This window comes from Lepisma saccharinum, chromosome 8 (assembly GCF_977018435.1).
Source record: "Lepisma saccharinum chromosome 8, izLepSacc3.1, whole genome shotgun sequence".
Taxonomy (NCBI): domain Eukaryota; kingdom Metazoa; phylum Arthropoda; class Insecta; order Zygentoma; family Lepismatidae; genus Lepisma; species Lepisma saccharinum.
The window spans coordinates 37,111,662-37,137,723 of record NC_139236.1 but is presented as its reverse complement, the minus strand read 5'-3'; the positions used below and the strand labels follow the sequence as shown (position 1 = coordinate 37,137,723).

Here is a 26,062-nt window from a genome sequence, read left to right as displayed (position 1 = left end):
TTGCAGAAAAGCGGCGCGTCACTCTCGGAAGCAGAACATTAAAAATGACGCAGAGCGCAAACTGTAACGAATGAATCTACTCTGGTTACATACAAGGCAGAATGTTCGAATTGGATTTGATGGTGATTTGTTGAACACTAGCTCAAGTGGCTAGCAGCGGAACATCGTCCTCATTCATTAAACATGTGGAGAGAACACTTCATGCACATCAAGTCACAGCTTCCGCAGACAACTCTAGCACGAAGCCTATGACCTTCATGGGTAAGATCAGCAAGAATTAAGATCCCAAGACCTTAGAAATCTGGAGTGAGAAGTAAGAGGGGAGATTTCTAATTTTCATTTTCGGGAGATCTTCATGCAATAAGAATTAGGCGTTCTCACCTGGGATCGATCTGTCCAGGAAGGCAACGTTCCTCTATACGTGGAGTCTTTGGCTAACGTAATGTGCATATATTTTTTGGCCGCCGCTTACCATAATTAACCAGCGCTGTCGCAGTGCACGTACGAGATAGATGTGTTTGAATGAATTTCTTATAGTGGAGCCACAAGCAAAAGGTCCTGCGCAGAACTGCGTGTTGTGCGCATCCTACTCGCGCCTGTAGGGAGGGGCAGAGTGGACCAGGTTTCCCTTCTGGCCGAGCTGAATGGATGGAGGGGAAGATGCGCGAAGGCTTCTGGCCGAAGGTTCTTTTGTTTGTGGTCCCTGTAAAGGAAAATTTTCAGTGCACAAAACCCAGAGGCCTTGACAAGGCACACGATCAGAACAACGAGTTAGTTAAGGGGACTGGAGGAGCGATCGGATTGACAGAGAACCTAGCGCAATTACTACTACTTCTACTCTATCCAAAGAGCCTGTGGAGCAAGCGAGTCCTCTGCGGAAGTAGTGACTCCAGAGGGTTCGACCAACGAACGCGTTAGAGTGGAAGAGATTGCATGAAGGGGGCAACACGGCTGCAGCTAGCAGCAGTTTGCAGCATCAATAAGCACTACTTAGCTCCACCAACTCGCTTTCTTCCCTTCTCTACCTTTATGCGTTGCGTCGCTCCCCATACTTCTTAGTATAGGTGGATGGTTACTGGACCAGAAATAGCGCCGGTCGTCGAAGAATTCCTCGCTGAAATCAAGGTACCTGAACTGAAGAAACAGAGAAGAATCTGCACCATGAAGATTAATCCAGCAAAGAAGCATCTTTTGTGAAGCATGTTCAATCCTATGTGTCAAAAGAACTTGGAAACCTGTTTTCCGATAACGGCACCGATATCTCGTTTTAGACACACAAATATTGGCAGATACAGCATTTGCTCAGTCTGTAAGAGGCATCCAGGTTCTTGGACAGAAGTAATTGATTCCAAGAGTATCTAATGCATCGAACAGTGCCGTTCCATAATTTACTTAAGAAAACAACCTCCTTTCCTTCAGTCGTCCTCCTGTGAGAACACAAAATCGTGTGAAAGGGAACAGTTCATCTCCGTAAAACGTCATAGAAACGTCCTCGATTCGTTGCGATGTCTAGAGGAATTGCAAGATGAAATGTACCTACCACCCTGAAATACGAGTAGATATGCTTGTCATATGTGATGCGGCAGTAATTATCTCTTTTTGCATACATCACAGTTCAAGTCAGTTCGACGAGTAGACGTGGTTTTTGACATGGAACGCACCACGAGAATCAAAACAGCAAAAGAAGATAATTAGAAGGCGTGTAGGTAAGCAAAGGAATGTTTTCCAAAACTGGCTCCAATTCCTTCGTGTGGATGAAGATAAAAATGAAATTTTCTCTAAAGTTCCTCATGAAGTGCCAGCCTCCTCGAATCGTTGTATCTACCTCCACAGATTAATGGAAAGCAACCGTGAACACAAACATATATAGGCTCTAACAATGCTCTCACGAACTGCACGCTCTAGATGGTGTTGCCTGCAAATTCTAGAAAGGTGCACTCCGAACAATGGACACAGTCGTGATCATCCTTGTCATTAGTTTCGCTTAGAAGCTCGGACGCCAACTTTGATGGTGGCAAGCAGAACTATCAAAATTTAGGATATTTGGATGCCACGAAAATAGACGAACCTAGGGGTGAGGCAAAGTGCAGTAATATCTCAGCTCTCCATGCCGTAAGTGGGTGCAACACTACTTTTAGCTAGCTCCACCAGGCGAGACGAGACGGGATGGAACTTTTGTCTGTCTCGTCTCGTGAAAATACTGTCTAGTCCAGAAAATAGTCGCCTATCTCGTCAAGTGCGCCCCTTAAATATAGGCGTTACTAATACTCATTTAAAGTGGGAATAATAGAACTTAAGACCTTCTGTAAAGAAAAGCACGTGTACCTTAACAGTGTTGCCAACTTATGAAAATAAAATTCTCCACATAGCCACAAGGTGCAAAGACATTCCATTTGTCAAATGACGCGGAATAAACAGTGTTTCACTGATGACTTGTTGGGAGTTTAACGTACGTATGTAAAAAATGAAAAATCAAAATGTACATCTTGGCTGGTGGCCGACTTTCGGTCTCGCCACCAAAGTTCCCTGTTCGAATCACGGCGTGGGTGTTATTTGTGAGTGTCCCTTCATCAATTTCATCTGACGATCACTCATCCTCATGCTGGTTCGTACAGCAAAAACACCAAGGGAAACTAAAACGGCAACTTAGTGAAGCATTGTACCTGGCCAAAAAAAAAAAAAAAAGAAAGAAAAAAAAAGTGGAGAAAGACGGTAAGATACACCATTATCTTGAGGCAGTCACATTTTCTTGTACCCTACATACAAAATAAAATGTACATTTGGGAGTGAATTCTTAAATATTGTCACTTTTTTCTCTCCCACGGACCTGCCCTCAACCTCATGGTCACGACTCGCCCTCCTTTACCCGGAAAAGTATTCCAGAGTGTGAACACCTCTGGAGTATGGATCGGCTACTCTGATCCCATCCCCCCTGGAGCATCATCCTCACTGACAATGTGAAATCACACTATCATATGCCGACATTTGACATACCACTTCCGTTTTTGTACTAGACTTAGTGAGAAGTATTGAGGTTGGCAACAGCCTAATAACGGATTTCTTCCGCAGCATGTAGTCCGTTCTATAAAGGTACGCTAATGCAAGATAAAACGTGTAAATTACATTGAGATATACATTTTACAATATATTTCATTAAAGGTTTCTCTTTATAATAATAATACGTGATGATTGTATAAATTGCAATCGATCACGTGAGCAGCAAGAAAATAGCGCCAGTTTCGAACATGGCGACTTCCATGCATGCAGTCTCCGTGTTCCCAGAGTTTCTTTCGGTAATACAGCCGTTTGAAAAGTGGCGAGAAGCAGATTGATCTTAACGTGTATATGACGTTGTGTCGGTGGTATCCTGAGCAAGCAGTGAAGTTAGTGTCCGAGTGTAGTTGTGTGTCTGCGTCTTTTGTTTTCGGTCTGGTGAAAGAAAGGAAAACGACCGGCCAAGTTGTGAGTCCCGTGAAGAAACACGTTGTTCAGATAAGCTCAATACGGCGCAAGGTGCATTCGTATTTTTTCAATCAAAGAGCTGTCCACTGTGGGGAAGATATTAATAGTGATGATAACAATCTCCCCGTTCAACGTTAAATCGCCTCTTGTGGCACGTTGAGTTCGTTTTGGGTAAGCAAATTTGACAGATTACACTCATTGATAGGGACGATATTCGCGGTGGCTCGGTCGGTAACGCGTCTGACTACCATGCTAAAGGTCCCGGGTTCGATCTCCGACCGGTTCAAATCCGGGAACTTTTCTATGCTGATCACATCACCTCCACTCACGACCGGATCAAGAAAGTGTGGGGCGTTACCCCCACACCCCCTATACGCCTTCATGGCGTGGTGCTAAGCACAGGGGAGCAGTTTACTTTTTTTATCACCGAAAATGCCTCCAGTTCAAAAAAGAACTGCTGAATCAAGGTGAGAAAATACATTACTTGCATGAGACGTGTGTAAATAATGTAATTATTATCGTCTTATTGTTTTCCACTGCACGAAAAACAGAAAGAAATATAAGCAATCGCTTTTTATTCCTCGGATTGTTTTTGTTTAGCTTCCGCTAAAATTGGCGGTATATTTGTTGCACAAAGGAGCAAACAATACTCTGTACGTCAACAATGTTGGGCAATAATTTGGTGGAAGGGGCAGCAACAAAACTAAAGGCTTGAATTTACTGATTTGATTTGATTTAATTTACTTCGCTTCTTGTGCTACTTTTGGCTAATTTGCGAAGATGGGGATGAGTGACGACATGATGAAATTGATGAATAGACATCACAAACGTCCATGACCAAGCCAGGATTCGAACCCGGGACTCCTGGCGTCGCAGCGCGATGTGCTAACCACTCCGCCACGGGGGCCGACTTGAATTTACTGAAACTATTCTCTCACTCTCTTGTAAGTTTTACTTTGGCGCTGTCATACTGAGAGAGGAGGGGGAAGGGCAAACTGGTGACCCAGTGTCAGATAAATGGAACTTTTGGAGTAGAAAAATATGTTCATTCTTGAACAAGAACATGTATTTAATCGCTTCTCGAAAATTTCTTATACTTCAATGCATAGATCTATCAATTAATATAGGAATACGTTTTCCCATGTTATGTAAAATTAAAAGTCGGGTGAAGAGCCAGTGAGCAGGATATGATGGCCACGCCATTCACGAACAGCTGATGCGGAATGATACGTTAATCGAAGTGAGACGGTTCGTTTACAGAGGGTCGTAAGGTTCGTGATTCCGACTTTAGAGTGCTTTCGTAAGCCTTAATGGAAAGTTTTCCTTTTCTTCGACCATTAATAGACATAAATCTTCAAACAGGAGCAAACAAATTCATTTACACCTCGTGTGTCAAAAGATATACTAATAAATCGGCAGCCATTTTGAAAACGTCCGCCATTGCTGACCAACGGAATGTTTTAAATTCCTCCAATCTTTAAAATGGTATTAATGCGGTTATTAAACTACATAGGAAGTTTCATGCTTTTATCACTAAAATGCACGATATTACACATATCCGCCATACTAATAATCTTCACAATCTCACGTATTACTCAATAGCAGAAAGTTGCGAGGATAGTGGAGATGATTACTGTCGACTCGTACGTTAATACAGAGCTGAATTTCGACCTTGACCCAAGTAATATTATTTTTTTTTTTAGATATGAATGTAAATGGCTCTGCTGTAGCATGTTGTCAAAATTACAAGAGACTTCAATTTAAATATGTCATATTTAATTAGTTTATGTACTATACAAGATTAAGTAATATTAATGTGTAATTTAGTTGACTATTAAATAGGCATAATGCTATCCCCCCATCATTAATAGAGCCCACTTGGTGGTCAAGCGCGTTAATTGGTCGACCTTCGATCGCCACAGAAGTTTCAGAGTTTGAGTCCAGAGCTGTCCATGGGTGTTCTTTGTGAATGTTCCTTCATCAGTTTAATCTAATCATCCTAATAGTCGCGATTAGCAAAAAGTGGCATAAAATACAAAAATAAAAACCATTTATTTTAAAACTGTTAAATGTTTTAAAATTTAGATATTAATTCCTTTATGAAAAGCCAAGATGCGCCTATAACTTAGAAAAGCGAAATAAAATAGACCAAATTAATAAATCAAAACTCTAACTCACATAGTTGGAGGGTTGTTATATTTTGATCATTTAGTTACCAAACTAAAAACCCGCTCACATGAGAATATATGCTTTGTCATGGATATTTCCTTAACAATATTGAAGAGAATTTTCAGCCGCTGGGATTGAGGAGAGGGGAGGGGCGATAATTGTACATGTGGCAAATCAATTTATTGTAAAAAGAATAAATTGACTTGTCATCTCGAAAATTTGTAACCAAAAAAACAGTCGAGGATTTCAATTTTTCATATCAGTTGTACCGCTCTATTCTCCTTCTTAGAATTTTAGGAACTGAAAATTATTGATGAATGTTAAGGAAACGACCACGGCAAAACATATATTCTCATGGGAAAGGATAGGTGGACTTTCTCGTTTCGGGATTATTAGTTATATAAATTAATTTTAGAGCCTTTTTTAAGAAAGGCAATGTTCATTTATGAAAAACTGTCTTGCAATTTAACAGCGAAGTGTCTCCATTGGAATTTATACACTTCTGCCATCTCTCGGCCATCTGGCGGATCGCCTGGCGATGTAACGACGGTGGATTAGAGTCTATCATCTCAACAATGTTATTTTCGACCTCTTGAAGCTTCCTGAAGAGGATATTCACTAGGTGGTGCTGCAGCGGCATGAACAAATGTAGTCTAAAGGTGCCAGGGCAATAAGCCACGTGAGGTAGAAATTCACAACCCAATGAATAGAGCGTCTCTTTAGTTCCTTTAGCCGTGTGCAGCCTGGCGTTATCATGCAGGAATATTACCTGTCTAGCCCCACTGCTAATGCACGGCCTTTTCCTCTTATTTTCGTCACTGAAACGAATCAGTTGAAAGCCGAACAAATCATTTACTGGGGGGAGGAATTTAGGTTAGGATCCTATTTTAAACTGTAGATCTAGTCCCAATTAATCTATATGTGCATAATTGAGGATTTAAAACGAAAAACTTTTAAAAAACTCAAAGGACATCGTGCTCACTACTTCTTTATGTGACGTCGTCTGCTGATCAAGCATTTTTACCTTTTTAGCTAGGTATTGGAGTACCCTAACATAGCGGAAATAGTTCCAATTTGAACAATCGCAACAGTAAAGTTTATAGGTTTAATTAATTTAGGGGTCGAGAATTAATTTGTTTACACATAATAATTTAGACCATGATAATAAAAATCCAAAATGGTGGAAATTCCTTCTCGCTTTCAATTGAACAACGTTTGTGCACCACAAGACCAAAGAGTAATCATACTTAACTTTGTTTCTACATGCACAAAGCTTGCATTAACAGTTGCATCCATACGAATGCACTTTGCAATATTTTATCACCGAGCGTTAAAGCGAACATGTTAGATAAAGATCATCTCCGCTCACATGACACGGGGCCATTTAAAAGACTTACGACAAAGAAGTCGAACAAAGAACTACATCAAATTGCTAAGAAAAACAAAACAAAAGAAGAACGATAAGAGGGGGTATTATGGTTAAAAGAGCAATCCATCATAGCCCAGCAGGAAATGTGGTAATCGGAAAGAGATCATAAAGTATGTTACACGATAACCCTGTGAGATATAACGGAGCTCAAACATAAAAATATTGTTCGTCACATTGTGTGTGTGTGCCAGCACGGGCTTATCGTTCCTGTGCATCGATGAGATTAATATTTTGATTTATGTCGATTACAGGGTTTGAAGATCTACCCCATGCAATCCCAAGTAATGTATGTGCGATTCGCAGCAAGATAGCGCCGTGTGGGCAAAGATTTGACTGCCCTAAGTTTTGAGTTTTTCAAATGCGATTTATGGTTTTCTTTTTTTCCAAGTCCTGACGTCAGCCATTGATTAAGGGTCGATTTACTCAAACGTGGCAAGGTTTTCTCTGTGGAGCCAGCACTCCCCACTTCTCCGTATGATATAGGTCTTCTTCGTCGATGAATAAGTTCGTTCAATCCACCGTTCCCCCAAGCACTACGACACCAAGATCCAGGGTTCGAATCCTGGCCTACGAATGGGTGTTCTCTATAAGTATTTCTTGATGAGTTTCATCATATCATGACTCATCCTCATCTTCGTGTTTAGTCGAAAGTGGTAGAAAAGTGGAGTGAAACAAACCAACTCAATAAAGTTCGTTCAGTCCCATTGAACTCTATGCAAGTTCAGTTCATTAAAATAATAATTCGTTGGGGTAGTCAAGATTCGAGCACAGATGTCTTAGACTGAGCACACACGTACAATTTGTTTTAGAAATAAAGAAGGCCTTCGATAAAATTGATCGAATCGTTCAAGATAATATTAATATTCGTAAGCTACATTGAATCGTGTGAATCATTTAAGACAAGCGCAAAGAACAGCAGAAATATGCTTATTCGTAAGTAGAGAAATAAGACATATAATGGCGGGAAAAATATACTTTAAGGTGGCAGAAAGAGGAAATTGAGTACCTAAAAGCAGCTGAAGACGAGATAGGAAGTTAAAGAGGCGTAAACGAAAAGCCTGACAAGGAACGAAATACGAAAAAAGTGGATGAAATTTTACGATCAATTTGCGACTCCCGGAACTGGTAAATAAGTCTCCAGACATATCTTCATTGAAATATTTATTTGAAGGAAATCTAGACCAAAAGTCAAAAGTGAAAAAAAAAATCGCAGCGTCTAAAATGGCATTTACAGGAATTCATTTTCAATATCCTTTAAAAACCAATTTACAGCATCAAAGATCAGGGGGGGAGGAGACATGAGGCAAAACAGGCCCGAAGTCACAATTTTCAGCCTACCATAACATCATGACGGATGAATCCAAACATAGCGAACGTAAGAAGGACAAACAGAGAAAAGACGAAAATGCTCACATCTTAATCTTCTTCTTCGCAGCCCCCCCTCCCTCCTTTCCACTTTCTCCCTTCAACGTTACGGACTTAATTCCCTGCGGTTTTTAAGTCCCGCTAAAAGGTTTTCCCCCTTTATTCCATCTTAGGGCTTGGCATCAATTTTCCATTTCTCCTTGAAGGAAAACGAGAATTTTATAAGGCATCCCTCATACAAGACGTATATTTTGGAATCTTGCCTTCTTTCAATTAGGACGGAGAAATCTGAGGCTGATGGAAGTCGAGACTTATTTTCTTAATTTCCTCGAAGGGGTAAAAAAAATGAAAACTTCTAATTGGATCTGTGGCGGAGAGGAGGGTTGAAGATTATAGATGTGGAATATTCTACGCCTTTTCCTATTCAGAGGTATTATGATATTGGCGACGTCGAATTGTACAATTATCATTTGCTTTGTAGCAAAGTGAGAAATCAGAACTGAAATAAGTTCACAAATGTCGACAGAATTGTGCACAACACGTGACGTTATCAGTAGATATCTGTAATCACTTAAGTCCTTGAATGGGTTAATACAGTGGAGGGATGTGAAAGTGATTAAGATTTGAAAATGAGGAAAGTAAATATGAACGAGAGAATTGAAAATATGAAAAATACATGAGATAATAATGGAAACAGGCAGTTAGGAATTCTGGTTAAGTAACAAGGTAGATGGTGATAGAAATAAAGGTTTGTGGAAACCTTTGAGCGACTCGAAAGGAACGTGGAAAATGAGTGCGAGAAAGACCTTCAGAAAATGACAGAATAAAGATTTATTGATTTGGTTTATTTTACTTCGAATTTCTGCCACTTTTTGGCTAATCCCGGAGATGATTAATTGCTTAAGTTGGATTTTTAAGTCCACTTTATGCACAGTAAGGCTAATCGGTACTGCACCTACAGTTTAAAGTGGGATGAGAACCACTGTGTGCCTCCACCGGGAATCGAACCCGGGACCTCTTGATTACACTGCCGCATCGGGGAGGCCGATGAAGATGAGTGATGATATGATGAAATTGATCAGAAAGAACATCCACGCCCGGGATTCTAACCTGGGATCCCTGGTGTCGTAGCGCGCTGTTCTAACCACTCCGCCACGGAGGCCGACAATAGAATGAAGAGAAAGACACACAGAGCAATTTGATTGGTTGATTGATTATTTTTAATTTGCTTCGCTTTTCTACTACTTTTGGCTAATCGCTAAGATGAGGATGCATGATGATTTGATGAAATTGATTAAGCGACGCAATGAACACCCTTGCTAGGGATTCGAACCCGGTACCCCTGGAATCGTAGCCACTGTAACCACTCCACCACAGATACATTTCATGAAAAGCATTGCAGAGATACATGTACTAAGAACAAACTAACTGCAAGTGTCTTGTTAAAATCAGAAGTAACCTTGCTACTTGAAATATTATCAAAGGAAGCAGTAGTTATTGTATGTTTTGAAGAACTTGCATGTACCCTGTCTTCCAGTTGAGGAATGTGCCTCAACTATTAATATTGTAATGCGCAGACATGAAAACGCCATGCAAAGGCATGTGGCAATTGTAATAACTGTTGTTATGCAAATCGTCGAACGACCGCAGCAAGGCAAAACAAAGAAGATAAACGCCGTCACCTCGTCCAAATCCACTTTACGGAACATCCCCAAAAGGTTGGCGAGTTCCAACGCGTGTGTAAGAGCTATTCATTTGGAGAAGTCCGGAGACGGTATCTGGCCCTAGCATCTCCTTCAGCGGGATGTGTTCGTGCAAGCTGAAACCGACCGCCCCCTCCCCCTTGGATTTATCTCGCGGTTTCGGAAGGGGTGACAGGAGTGAAATTTGGGGAACAGCATTTGGAGATTCTTCTCCCCCTTTTTTTATTCCCTGTCCAGATTAGTTCTCCAGACGCCGTCACTGTCGTCACGCATTCCAGCGTGTGCAATTAGTCGCTCATTTTGCTCTCAGGAAGTAATAGCGGTCGTGGAGAGCACGCAAGAGTATTTTACAACCAAATTCAACCGCAGAGTGTCAGGGTGGCCGATCTTCTTCTTTAGTTTTCAGGCATGTTAATACACCAAAGACAAATATTCGAAACTGACTTGTACGAGGGATGATTGGAAAACAATAATACAAAGCTTGCAAATTCCCCCCACAAATAATATCCCTATTGACTCTCACCGTAATACATATACAGGTTCCTCTATTAGTTTTACTTTACAAAGTTTAGTTTCCGTCATAACAATGTCATGCACAACACTGTAACAGGCTGATTGTATTAACGGTGGTAGATGCCTCGCATGCACTGTGGACCATATTGCTTTCCAGTTGTTATCAGGAAAACGTTTTACAATTTTACAGACTGGGAGTACATGATTACATCTTTGTTTATAAATAGACTTTACAGTACGTACTTTTGAGTCGTTTGTTTGTATCAACAAACCACACAGTTCTATAAAGGAGTCTTGCATATATTTATAATGAGCTGGGATACCATTGTTGCATATAGTGCGATAAGTTCAACATTATATAGGATATCTCTAAAGCATCGTACTTGTTAAGCTTGATGGATGATTTAATACAATTGCAATGTCTGTTTGAATACGTAGTGCCTTGCATTTTGACTCGATGTGCGTGAGGTTCAGACCACCTTGCAGCACAGACAGGCATAGTGTCTAGTGACACACACGGAGGATATATTGAGACCAAATAAACCAGTTTATCGCACTTCGCAGTTTCACTTCATCACATTTCTTCATGGTGAGTATTTTGGTTACGAACCAAAAAATTTGAGCATGCTAACAGGTTTATATAGGATACACGTGATTTCACACAGAGGTCACATAGGTCACACAGGAGCGCCTTGATCGACTGAATACAGGCCGAAAAGTTGCTTTCAATCATGGTTGCCAGGTTTCTTGTAAAGTTTATGCTGAGGGTTTTCAGTGCCGTAACGTGTTGAAATCTCATGGAGACACAGCATTGGTTTGGGTCACTCAGATACATGCATTGTGTTTTTCACATGTTCAGTCTTAATCCTGCCGTTCTTGCAAAATCGTCTACCACCTCTTCGAGAATTGTGTGTCATGTGGGATGGAGGTCATCACCGCAACATTAACTGACTTACCCTTAGACAATGTATCTAATCCCATTATAAAGTAACCTGTGGTGTTCGATGTAAAAATGGATATGTAAGGAGAATCTATCCCCATAACCTGACTATGGAAAACTTTTAACATCCATTTTCCCTTTCGTTCGCAGGGACAGGATAAATCTGGCTGTTCTGTCGCTCAAGGAGAACGGGGAACTGGCCAAGCTGAAGAACAGGTGGTGGTACGACAGAACGGAGTGCAAACACGGAGATAAGCAGGTAGGTCCGACAAACTCATTTCTACAATAAGCATGCATACATCACTTAGTTTCCGATGGGTCATTTACATGACTTTGCATAATTTGTTTTGTAATGCTATATTACTCATATATATATAAGTCTCATGAAAAAATAATTGAATTTAGATTTTTCGTTACGGCATATGTACGCATATTTGGCAATGTTTTACTTGACAGTGCATATTTTAAACTTTTTCGATCATATACGGCATTTTTCGCTTTCTTTTACACAGTTATTTCCGAAGTGGCTTACATTTCCATCTCTACTGTGGCAGTCGAAAGAGAAAGGCACTTCTCTAACTACAAGGCTTTGTTAGCTAACAATATGACGTTAATTACATTTGAAAATTTGCGCACGGTAGTCATTGTACAACCACAGGCAATAAAAGTGGAACCTCCAGATCCTTAAATACTGGTTTTTCCAGCAATACGTCAGGTGTGTTAGCTAGCTCTACGGCGATGCGCCAACTTCAGTAGGAAGTTCTCCCATCGCCATAACGGATTGCAGGGAAACCAGTATTTAAGGATCTGGAGCTTCCATTTTTATTGCATCTCGGGGCTTATGAGGTAAATAATGAGAAATATGTGAAAATACCCCAACATATGATATTGGTATTTTGAGCACAATAATGTACTTGCTCCATTAAGGATATCGAATAAAATATTAATAGAGCCATTTAAGCTAACGATATTCCACTCAACAAAAATTGCAATGTTTTGATCAAAAAACATTGTTCGCATTCTAAACTAATGACCTTCAAAGCCATAATTAAAAGGTCCTCTTTTAGGCCTTAATACGACATAATTTATTAATAAAAAATAGTTGTTAAAGCAAATGTTAATACTTTTACGTATGTTTATGTTTTACTAGCTGATTACCCGGCGTTATCTGGTATTTATTTATCCCAATCTTGTATTAGACAGGAAAGTAATGAATTCTAACTATAGTGAAACATATAACTAATTTTAAATGTGATCGTGAATGTCACCAAACGCTTTGCGAATCTTCGGAGAGTCTATGCTTCTATGGATACTATGGATTCAACACTAATCTAGGTCATTTGTGGTATTTTATTTTTCAACCCCTTCTCACCCCCCATGCCGATAGGTGATGAACTTGGAGTTGAACCTCATTGGGAGTGTCAGGAAAACTATGGATTCCATTCGCAACACAACCTGAATGTTAGACAACCCGAGAAACACTATCGTCGTGCGGATTGCATAGAGTCACGGATTTTTGTTTGTGCGGAATTTAATATCGGTGGTTCTCGTTAAGTTTTATATGTCACCCCTTCCCACCCCACCCTAATGGGTACCAGGGGTGTCTTACCCCCACAGTATTTATTTCCAGATTGCAAATGATACGTGTGCCAAGTTTGGTAGAAACTGCTCGAGGCGTTCGAGAGTTATGCCGGAACAAACAAATATACACACCCACACACACATACATTTTTATAGAAGATCGGGGCTCCCTAATGGAGTAGTGTTAACGCTGTCGTCTTGTAATCAAGGGATTCGGGGTTCGATCATCGCGGAGGGACATAGTGGTTCGGATTTTACTCTAAACTGTATGTCCAGTCCCTATTACCTTACCCGTGCAAACAGTAGACTTGAAACAAAGTTTGAACTTTATGATTTAGGGTACATTTATTGATATATTGGTCATAAGTACTTTTTTATTTGAATATTTTTTTATTATATTAGATAATAAAAATTCTACTCTTAGCTATTAACTAATAAGAGAGGGAAGGAGAGAGAGAAAGAGGAGGAGGAGGAAGGATGCTTCCATAAGTACTAGAAAACGTACAGAGTACATATGTACTATAACAGTAATGGAAGAAAGTAGGAGAACAGGCGATAACAATCTTATTTTTTCCAATTCCACCGCTGTTTTGTGTTTTCTTAAACAGAGTAATCATCACTCATAAGAGTATGGAACATAGTGGTTCCATATGTACGTAATAACTTTTTCCTTGGAGGAAACTTTAATAACAACTGTTTACTTGAAATTCACACCATTATGTACAGGATTGGCGTTCTGTATCCAGTCACTGACACGCTATTCATCGTATTTGTTACACTATCGATCTATCGTGTATGTGTGTGTGTGTGTGTGTCTGTTGATTGTTCGCTAAATAGCCCATTAATCATTCGTGCTTTGCAAAACCCCCGCCCCTCTCAACCCCCCACCCTCACGGCACTTGACACCAATGCTATCTTGTAAGGGTACGAGTCGTCATCACTGGCGATATATAGGCTTATTAATTTTGTAGCAGTCGACAGCAAGGTACAAGATGAGGGGAGAATCGAGGTCGTTCGAGTAATCGATAGTTACGGGATCTGCATTGAACCTTGGAGAAATCATAACACTGGACGTGAAATACCAACCCCAGCAGTGTTTAAACCTGAACCTTCAAAATTAAGTGAAATTTCGCTCCAAATGCATTTAATCAAGTCACCACGGTTGAAAACTCAGTCACCAAATTATGCCTCAATCAAAGTTACCGACTTCAGAGATTGCAGTATTACGTACTCACATTTAGTTTACAAATTACATTTTGTGTATTTAAAGATATTGTTAACATATGTATGTATTCATTACGTTGACAAGTTCAACAAATTATGAGAAAAAAAAATCTCAAACTTTGAGTGCGGGGACTTTTAGAACGCTCTGTATAATCTTTATTGTATTATTATCATCATCGTCATTATGTTTTCTTGTCTTTGTTTTTATTCATTTATTGTATCTATGACAAGGATTGGTTGTAAGAACGGCCCATGAGGTCGAAACATGTCTGCTTAAATAAAGACCAATTTATTCTATTCTATTCTAGGTATTAGTGACAAACGCAAAAAAATATATAAACTCATAGAACTCTCCCGGAAAGATAAAACAATGAACAGTAGATCGGTTGAGTTTATCGTCATCTAGTCTCCAGGGAACTGGTGCACAAACATCCCCCTCCCCTTTCCCCTGCAGTCCCTTTGCCTGGGATAACCAAATTATCGTGATATGGCTTCGGGTACAGCATATTTCTAACTCTGATTTCATTAGAACTAATAATCGCGTATTTCTTGGATCGAAGATTCCCAGTTAATCTCATCACGGTTTCATCACAGCGACAACGTCGTTCATTAGCATAGAAGTCTGAAGATTGGCTGCCAGCAGGACATGATGACGTATATATGGCGTCATCACTGATCCATGCCAAAGCTCAGTGCCGAGATAATTTACGTAAGTAATTCCAACTGAATTTCATATCTAACAACGTATTTGTCGTACATTTACTCCGCCGGAATAAACGCCAGGAATGAATATTAATAAGAAACAAGAATGAAGGACAATCTTCAAGATTCATATCTTACTTAAGATTGAACCCTCGTTGATTGTCGTATCTGGATGGGCTAACTAGAAGATGCTACGAATATACTATTACCAAAAACTTTTAGAAACATACAAATATTGCGTGCCACAGTTTGTAGGCGTACAAAACTTCTTTCTAAATAAGGTTGATATCTAACCAACTCCTATGCCAACAAGGGACATATTCCACTGATTCCATGCAACAGAATGTGCTGTTGAATTTGAAAAGAATCCACTCTTAAAATGTAATCTACTTCTATGTTATTTGTGTGCCGAACTATAATATACCTGCTAAAATTTAATCGATTTCTACGACAAAAGTGAACAATTTCAGTGCTGAAATTTAATCGATTTGCCTGTTGAAATTCAACCAATTTTCTGTTGAAATTGAACCAATTTCTAGGCTCAAATTGACCTAACTTCTCTTTTGAAATTTAACCGATTTCTCTGTTGAAATTTGATCGATTTTCTGTTGAAATTGAACCAATTTCTAGGCTCAAATTGACCTAACTTCTCTTTTGAAATTTAACCGATTTCTCTGTTGAAATTTGATCGATTTTCTGTTGAAATTTAACCAACTTCTCTGTTGAAATTGACATATTTTTCTTTTGGAATTTAACCTACTTCTCTGTAGAAATTTAATAGATTTGTCTGTTGAAATTTAACCGATTTTCTGTTGAAATTGAACAAATTTCTAGGCTGAAATTGACCTACTTCTCTTTTAAAATTTAACCGACTTCTCTGTAGAAATTTAACCGATTTTCTGTTGAAATTGAACCAACAGTTTCTAGGCTGAAATTGACCTATTTCTCTTTTAAAATTTAACCGACTTCTCTGTTGAAATTAACATATTTCTCACTTAAAATTTAAGCGACTTCTCTGTTGAAATTGAACCAATTTCTAGGTTGAAATTGACCTATTTCCCTATTGAAATTTAACCGACTTCTCTGTTGAAATTTAATAGCTTTATCTGTTAAAATTTAATCGATTTTCAGTTGAAATTGACTGATTTCTCTTTTTAAATTTAATCAATTTTTCCGTCTTTATTTCCGTATTTAACCCTCTGCGAATATTTTACCTAATTAGGTGCCAAAGCTTGACGGTTCCTTCAAAATTCTTTGTGATATTTCAAACCATCTCTTTATTTAACAGTTTGTGACTCAAATGATTCGAAATTCTGCACTGAGTACTGTACTAAAAAGTCTAACATCTCAAGAGAAAGTATTATCATTATTTATTCGCACTTGCTGTATAGTGCACTTAGGTTTACTAAATATGTTCCATAGCGTTAAATACACCTTGGTTCCATACTCGCATTGTATTATGTTCTTGCCGATAAGTTATATTTCTTGCACCGCCCAAGGAACCAAATGCAGGAGCTTTTAAGCAAATCCAACTCGGCGAACGTTACAAGACTCTTTCGGCAATTGAGCGCATATCTCGCTCATTTCTTTCACCCCCTCTCTCGCTGAGATTTGAAGTTTCGGAGGAGGAACAAAGCAGGCGAAATGCTCCCGGACCTCAGATTTCTTCGCCCGAATCGATATTCTGAAACAAGAAAAGGCGTCCGGTGAGGAACGGCTTCCGCAATGCATTTTGCTGTAGCTCTCCCTCCCTCTCTTTTCTCCTCTGTCCCGTGCCATTTATTTTGTCCGACCACGCTCCGCCTCATTTGTCTTCATCTTACTTTCTTCAACCGCTTTTCTTGCCGAATCAGAAACTCCAGCGGACCAAACCCATACACCCGCACCGCGTTGTCGAAGACCTTCGCACTGAAAATACTGCCGCTGCAAATATCGACATGATTCAAGTTTCGATATTGGCAAGGCCAAAATGCATTGACCACACCGGAAATGAATACCTGAATGTTTCGATATTTGTGTGTGTGTTTGTGTGTTTTTATAATGAATGTTATCATTGTTCAAGTTTCTACTGTCCAAGATTTTTTTTTACTTTGCGGCAGTTATAATAATAACTAAATATATTTTACCACGAAGTTCTGTCGGGAAGAACGCAGTGAATAGTATGGTCAAGGTAATGGAAACCAAAGATTATAATTGTAACTTATTTGGTTTATTGGTATGGGAAAGTGGGGCACTTTGCAACAAAGGCACGTTGCAACAGTGCTTTTTCTGTTATGTAGGATGGCTCTACTGCGTTGCGCTTACTGTCGTTCCAACACACGTTGGTAGGTGTCTCTGATGAACCGTTCGTTACGCCAGTTTTTCAGATGTTGTCAGAGTGGAGGAAGAAAGAAGAATTTTGAGGACGGTGAGTAATTTTTAAGAATCTCTTACAATTTTTAATACGCAATTCCTATAAATGACCACAGCATGCGACATGTGGTCAATTGAAAGCATGTTTATTGAAGGTGTAGAAAGTGATATTGCTTTTTACGTTATGCAATTTTTGTGGAGGCAAGAATAGCTTTCGTAATCAAACATGTCGGTGAGGCAAGTTGCAACAGATGTTGCAACTTACCCTACAATGTTGCAAACTGCCCAATGACAGGCCAGCGCTTTAATAAGATATTGAATGTAATTGTTCATTGTCCCGAATGTGATAAATCGAAATACGGTTTATTGTTTATTAATTTTACAATCTTTTCAAGTAAAAGAAAAATGTGATTGCATATATTTAGTCCTATATTCAGTAACCAACACACATTTTGAATTTTCACTTATTTATTCTTATACAAAATTACACGCACGTCAGTACGACAAGAAAACACTATATTTCACTTAGTAGTGCTAGATAAATACGTAAATTGTGAATGAATTTTTGTTTATAATCATGTGCATGTAATTTCTACTAGCAACACGAAACATTAATATTGTTATGCTTTCTGATATGGTCTCGTTCGTCTTGCAGATTTATTTTTAAAAAATTGTTCCTTCTTATGTTGCCGTATTATTATTATTTTATTATTATTATTATTATTATTATTATTATTATTATTATTATTATTATTATTTCTATTGTTTCAGGTAGCCTGCAAGATGAGGAACTACAAGAGGAACACCCAAAAGGGGACTACACGGCCTGATGTGATGGATAGAGCAGCAAATTTAGTCCTGGAACACGAAGATGACAAAAATGTCAGCTTAAGACAAGTGGCTGCAGAGTTCAATATTCATTATTCAACCCTCTCAAGATACATACAAAAGAAGAAATTACAAGAAAGTGGTCCTCGTGAGGGACAGAACATAAGTTGTGGTTATGCGAAACCGTGGAAAGTGTTTTCAGAGGAAGAAGAGAATATCTTCAAAATGTACTTGCAGCGTTCCAGTGAGATTATGTTTGGATTAACACCACAGGAAGTGCAAAAATTGGCTCATCTCTGTGCAGTTAAGTTTGATATAAGTGCTCCTTCATCGTGGTCGGTAAACGGAATGGCTGGTATTGAATGGTTCAGGGGATTCCTACAGAGCAACAAAGATCTTTCGGTGCGCTTGCCTGAATCAACTTCTTTAGCACGAATGTCCAGTTTCAACAAAGAAAATGTTCGCATGTTTTTTGACAAAGTTTCCGAAGTTCTGTCCAGAAACAATTATTCATCCTCAAGAATTTGGAACATGGATGAAACTGGTGTCACAACTGTCATGAAACCAAATAAGGTTGTAGCTCGAAAAGGAACAAAACAGGTTGGCATAGTGAGCAGTGCAGAAAGAGGTGAACTTGTGACAGTTGCAGTGGCAGTTAGTGCTCAAGGGACTAACTATACATCCAATGCTAATATTTCCACGTAAGAACTTTCGGGACCATTTCATTCGAGATGGCCCAACAGACTGCATTGGAGCAGCTACTGGTTCAGGTTGGATGATTGAGGAAACGTTTGTCCAATTCATTCGACACTTCATTTCTCAGGTGAATCCTAACGAAAACTCCCCTGTGCTTCTTTTCATCGATAATCACTCTTCCCATCTCAGCTGTGAAGCTTTAGATGAATGCAAAAATAATAATATTACCCTTTTGTCATTTCCTCCACACTGTTCGCATCGACTACAACCGTTAGATGTCAGTGGTTTTGGTCCATTTAAGAAAGTGTGTGGCCGAGCAATTGATTATTGGCATAAGAATCATCCAGGAAAAACTCTTACAATCTACGACATACCACAGATAGTTAAAACAGCATTTTTGAATACAGTTACCCCTACCAACATAACATCAGGTTTTGTTCAAACAGGAATATTTCCCTTCAATTCTGAGGTAATCCAAGAAAGCGACTTTGCGTCGTGTTTCGTTTCAGATCGACCAAATCCAGCACGACAGGTAGATAGTAGGCCTCCCGTATCTGATAGTGATGACATAGTCCAAACTGCCAGTAGACCTAAAGTTTCCTTCTCTCCTGAAAATGTTCGTCCATACCCAAAGGCTGAACCCAGGAAAACGACGAATCATAAACGTAAACGAAGTGCCATTCTAATAGACACACCTGAAAAAAAGGCTTTGGAAGATGCAAAAAAGAGTAGTGCAAAGGAAAAGGGCAAGAAGAAAATTATGTGTAAGAAAACATTATTCCAAAGTTCTTGCAAAGAATATCACTGTTTAGTGTGTGGAGAATCCTACAAAGAAGAAGACTGGGTGCAGTGCAAACAATGCAAAATGTGGTCCCATTGGCTGTGCGCGGAGAGAAATCCTTATTATGTGTGCATTGATTGCAAATAGTGTCATTCAGACAACGCATAATCCCTGTTGCAACGTACCCCAAACACTGTTGCAACTTACCCCATGCATGGGGCATATAGCAACACTCGGACCTGCTTTAAATTAACAGACTTTTCTCACTTGAGGTTCAAAATAAAAATTTCATATTTGTTTCTTAAGTAGCCAAAAGATGTACCATTTCATAGCATATGAGTAACTTGTTCCAACTGTAACAGTTTTTGAATAAAAAAAATTAAACTGAAAAGTGTTGCAAAGTCCCCCACCTTCCCCTACTACTTTACTATAGGGGTAACACCTATATATAATTTATTTCGCACTTTTTACATTGCTAACGTAGTATTCTGCATTGCGGAACATTTCTTTAGGTGAAATAATGAATTTCTAACGAAAACAATGTATATTTCTTACATTTACGAGTACTTACTGTAACTCGTTATTTCGATTCTGTAACACACATTATGACGATAGCGTACTGGTTCATTACGCGTTGTGAGAGTGTTTTGTCGATTTATGCAGTGTTGCAACCCTGTTCACCGGAAAATACCTACTTTCGTGCCCGGATTTGAAATTATGCTAATACCTAGCAAACCATTGACGATAGCCTCACAAACCATTGACGTTAGCCCCACAAACATTGACGTTAGCCCCAAAGACCATTCACGTTAGCCCCGCAAACCATTGACGTTAGCCCCAAAACCATTGACGTTAGCCCCACAAACCATTTTCCGTAAGGTTAGGTTAGGTTAGGTAAGCATAGTTAAAAAAAAATTAAAAAAATAAAAAATACTTGACACGTCATGTTATAGTGAAAACACGGATAGTTTGAAACACTGACTACGGGGTTTACGTCATCTAACACACGGAACATTGTGCTCTCGTGCAGAAAGCAAATGGCGGCAGCAGAAACAGCGTGTTTGACAGGGAGTTTCGCACAAAACAACATGCATTCGCATTAAAATGGATCAAAACTACATTCATGGACCCCCACAACGCTACAGAAAATGATTTGCGTAAGTACTTTCTCCTGTAAAAAGTAACAAATCCGTCACCCCTATAGTAAAGTGTTGCCGGTATATTTTTCTTCCACTTTTGGCTAATTCCGAAGATGAAGATGTGTGATGATATGAAATTAGTGAAGGTATACTCACAAAGAACACCCATACCCATGGCAGGATTCGAACCCGGGATCCCCTGGCGTCGTAGCGCGCTTTGATAACCACTGCCGAACGAAGGTCGGCGAGAACAAACAACAATTGTAAAGGGCGATTTTATAACCAGCTCTATCGTCCACACTGTAACACAATTTCCTTTTTCAAAACATTTGAAATTTGAGACATTTCACAATAACAGCAACAACAACCAAAAAAGAAATTTCGTCCTAGTCTAATTAATTCGATCCCAATTACATTTGTAATGCATGAATTCGTCCCCACAGTTCACAAAAACTAACCTCTGACCTTTCACAGTGTAAAGTTTTTAGTTCCCAAACTCATCCCCAAACAACATCGTGAACTCGCCTACAGTTAGTATAAACATTTTCCTTCCTGTTTTATGCTGACTTGGGACTGTCAGAACTGTGCTGGTATGGTTCAAAATGTTTGTTGTCGGTACGGAAGATACTTCGTTCTCTGAGAAAATCAGAACACAGTTCCAGAAATTCATCATCATGTCGGGAAAAATTTAAATGTCACGCTTCTAACCGAAACTGTATCCTGTTATTATGTGTTATGTATTTCATCATTTTGTGTGAAATTGGTTTTCTTGATCTGCGCTGTATTTATTGATCTGACTAGAACGTAGTTTCACACTGAATCGGCCTTAAAACTTCAATTAGTGTGGGTGTGGGTGGGTCAAGTACAACAATTTATTGTGAAATCCACGATATGAATCTTTCCACGTTGCCAAACATGAAACTTTCATCTCTATTTGCTATTAAAATAGTCTAGTTCGCTGCACTTTTCAAACGTAAGTGTGGTGCAGGTTCATTCCAGTGTCAGGCTGGTTCAAGGAAATCGTGTTCAACAAGGTGGACGATGTACGCAAGGATAGCGGTGTTCAGGTTCAGATGATTCAAAAACTGCCTACCTGCTGCTTTCAACGCTTGCTTGGTTTATTTTCTGGCCTTCATCTGGTTTGGTGACTTTTTGGCCAGTTTGTATCGCTGCTTAGTGTTTTTTCCCCAATCTAACCCTTTTGGTGTGTTTTAGTTCGTTAGTTTCTTCTGGACGCCCACACAGTTTGGGTTGTTAATAAACAGATAAAAATTCTTAACTTCTGCTTTCAAAGTTCATTTGAATTCGAAAGCACGTACAGTCAACGGCAAATATAATAGTAGGCAAATTGTCCAAAACAATTTTCATCAATCTTTTGATTGATTGATTGATTTGTTGTTTTAAGTCCACTTTATGCACAAGAAGGCTAATCGGGACTGGACCTACAGTTTAAAGTGGGATCCGAACCACTGTGCCATGTGCCTCTATCGGGTATTGAAACCGGAACCCCTTGATTACAAGGCGACGACGTTACCACTACGCCATCGGGGAGGCCCTCGCTCTTTTCAAGGAATAAATTTCTGTTGATGCAAAGCAGATGTCGTCTGCCTATTGACGTTTTTACTTCAATTAATGATCATCACATTATGAAAAACGGACTGAATGAAAATGGTGATGGACAATTTGCCTGCTATTTATTTTGCCTTTGGGTGTACCATGTGACCATACGCCCCATTGTACACTGCTCCAAACTCAGCGCAAACGGTGCAGACACCAAATACACTAGGTTATGTGGAACCAAATCAAAGAAGTAAGACGACTGGGTGTTGCTCTTTGTATCCAACTAGACACATAAGTGCACAGAATGTCAAAGAGTGTAGCGAACTGGACGGAGCTACCATGTGGATCGAATCCAGTGCATTATGAACTTGTAAACTTTTGGGCAACTTACTCTTACGTCTTGCATGATAAATAGTGTTCTTGATCAGAGTGGTATCGTGTATGAACTAAGAATCTTTTTGTCACCAACTTCCTGTATAGAATCTTAAAGGGCTACTCTCACTGATCGTGAATAGCTTTTCTCTTTGCTTTGTTATTTAACGTTCATTCTCTTAAAGGCATTTTTCACTAATTTCTTCTTCGTTTACCTGGCTATACTTCACGCTATTTAATTTATTATTGTAATAAGTTCATCTTTCAATTCCATGCACTAGATATTTTTGAAATCTAAATTTAAAACCCGAATTCACATGCAATGTATTTCCACGTTCACTTAGCATAATACTATCAATCACAGGATGGTACAATTTGCTGTTGCTGTTGTTACCACTCCTCGAGGCTTCGATGAATGGATTCAGGTATATTGTGGTATGACTCATGCTGGTACGGAGCTTCCGAGCGGGGAGAGTTCATTCGTCCGTTCTTCCTTGTCACCACCCAAAGGGACCTACCTTGTTGGAATCGATTTCGTCACACAGATTAACTTTATGTGCGTGTGTGTGTATTTTTTCCTTCGATTTGTAGTCACCGGCAATAAAAATGGGACACCTTGATTCTGAAATACTAGCTTTCCTGCAAGGCGTTATGTGTGTTGCATAACTCTACGGCTGTAGTAGAAGTTGCCATTGAAAAGTTGCCATTAAAATCCACTGATCGCCGTAGAGATAGGCAACACACATAACACCTTGGAGGATCTAGATGTCTCATTTTCATTGCAGGTGACTGTACATTTAATGTATGTGTATTGTTGTTATTTTGCATCGCTTTTCTGCAACTTTTGGATAATCTCGACGAATAGGATGAGTGATGATTAGATGATGAAGGGACACTCTCACTCTCTTGGCGGGATTCGAACCCGATATTTCTGCTGTGAGAACATTATCTGACTCTTTACCCGCTCGGCTACCGATCCGGTTGATTCGTATATTTATAAAAGTTAAGACACCCATAGTTATGTCGTAAATGTATACAATGGGGCACAATGCACAATCGAATGGGCAGTGCAATTTTCTTTCTTTTCTTTCGAATTTACTCAATAATGACGACTGAGTTACCTGTAGTCTATTCCTTAATTGCGAATGTTTACACCTGTTTACAACGACGGCGATCAAGAAAGTCGGATTGCGCACACTTTTCCGGTTCTATCAGTGCTATCTGATAAGCCATTGACAAGCTGTCACAATGTACAGAATTGCGCACAAGAAAATGAGGCGATGTTGTCAGATGTAAAATGTTCTCAAGCCGTTCTCACTTCTGTTGTGAGAACGAACGAAAAAGAGCATATAATAATTCTGTTATTATTTTACTGTATTATTGATCAAGATTATTCTTCGGAAACGCGCACATGAATTCAAAGCTATGTACATATTAAACAATTGTTCATATCGTTAATGTAACCTTAAATTTAGGCTTTGACTATTCGATTTGCTATGAAGTGATACTCAAGCAGGATATCCTCAATATCCTAACCTAACCTAACCTAACCTAATTTATCTCTCACTCCTTGTCTAAAGAAAAAGTACAGTTTTGCGCACAGACTTTAAAGCTATCAAAGTGGCAACGTTGGATCAAAATCTGTGCGCAAAACAGGTCACTGATCTTTGTGCGCAATTCTGGATCTAAAGTGTGCGCAAATCGGTTGCGGCGAGGAAGCTCGGCAATGCTTCACAAGACATTCCTTAGATGTTTCTAGATATTTCCTGTCTGGAAAGGTGATGGCTAAATGTCTGGAACTTGGAGTTCTTTGTGTTTTACATTTTAAAGATACTACAGATCGTTACGATATTACAAACAAAACAAGCACAATTTTTCTACTTGCACTCCATACGTTTTAGCTCTCACCGTCGAAAACATGTGTGAATATGTCTTAACTGCTTTCGTGCTATTAACAATTGGGTTACGTAACATTTGGATTAATCTACATAAGTAGCTATCAGTTTTGATAAAATTACATGCACTGGCAACGCTGCTAAGATCTTAAAAAAAGGGTGAAAGGTTCAGACAAAGGTTTAGGAAGTTCCTTGAGTACGTGCACGAACCGGCTTGATATTCTCTGTAAAAATTATCTCTCACCTTAACGCAGGATATCGCATCGAATAGGGTGTCGTCTGGCTTGGAAAGGAAGGGGGTTGTAGATAAGGGTGGCAACCCTTTGCGGATGCAGAGACGTAGATGAAAATCAGGAGCGAAGATCTGAACCCGTGATACAATGCTAATGGAGCGCTGGATTTCTCCTTGTTCAAGGTTTCGCTTCCTTGGATCGGAAATTGCAGAGTTTTCGACTCTTCTCAAGAACAAGATGTCCGCAGCTCTCTGAAGGAAAGGACCTTCACGTTCCATAAGCTTGTAGGCAGTGTTGGCAGGTAAAGCTCGTATTTTCTCTTCACGTACAACTTATTTCTTTCAACATTTATCGCGACAGTGAGATGAATCTGTATTTGTATTTTTGTAATTTCGCGTCACTTTTCTTCCGCCTTTGGTTAACCGTGACGATGAAAATGACTGAAGATTAGAATTGATGAAGGAACATTCACAAAGAACACCCATGCTCAGGTCGGGATTCGAACTCAAGAACATAAATGGCGAGATGGAAAATAGACTACCTAATGTACTTGGACACCGAACACCTCAAACCTGAAATCTTTACAAATGAAACTTGAAATTATAAGAGATATTAATGTGCAATGTAAATGACAAGACAGCTGCGTGTGATTCAGTGATTTAGTTTATTTTACTTTCGCGTTTTGTGCCTCTTGGCTAATTTGCAAAGATGGGGATGAGTGATGAAATGATGAAATTGATGAATGGACATTCACAAACAACCAAGCCCGAGTGGGATTCGAACCCGAGACCCGGGACGCCGCGCGATTTGCTAACCACTCGGCTACAGCTACGTATTGATAAAAGTAGTACAATGGGTACCTGGGGGCAACCCTAGGGGATAAAGGCGGAAGGAGCATGGTGCTGATCACATCACCTCCATAAATGGTCTAGATCGAGAATGTGTGGAGCCCTACCCCACATCCCCTAAATATGTATTCATGGCACAGTGCTATATGCAAGGTACTTTAATCATCATAACTATACGGTTAGCTTGAGTTGATGTTTTAAGCCCACTTTATGCACATTAAGGCTAATCGGAACTGGATCTACTGTTTAAAGTGGGTACGAAGCAATTAG

The 26,062-nt window shown here is 39.5% G+C and overlaps 1 protein-coding gene across 1 annotated transcript in view; it reads left to right on the top strand.

Moving 5' to 3' along the window:
- Positions 1-26,062, top strand: part of LOC145991733 (glutamate receptor 1-like) — a 682,690-nt gene that overhangs the window by 556,144 nt on the left and 100,484 nt on the right. The window contains exon 9 of the mRNA XM_083127787.1: positions 11,732-11,840. Coding sequence (XP_082983913.1) covers positions 11,732-11,840 — 109 coding nt within the window. The remainder of the gene's footprint in view (positions 1-11,731; positions 11,841-26,062) is intronic.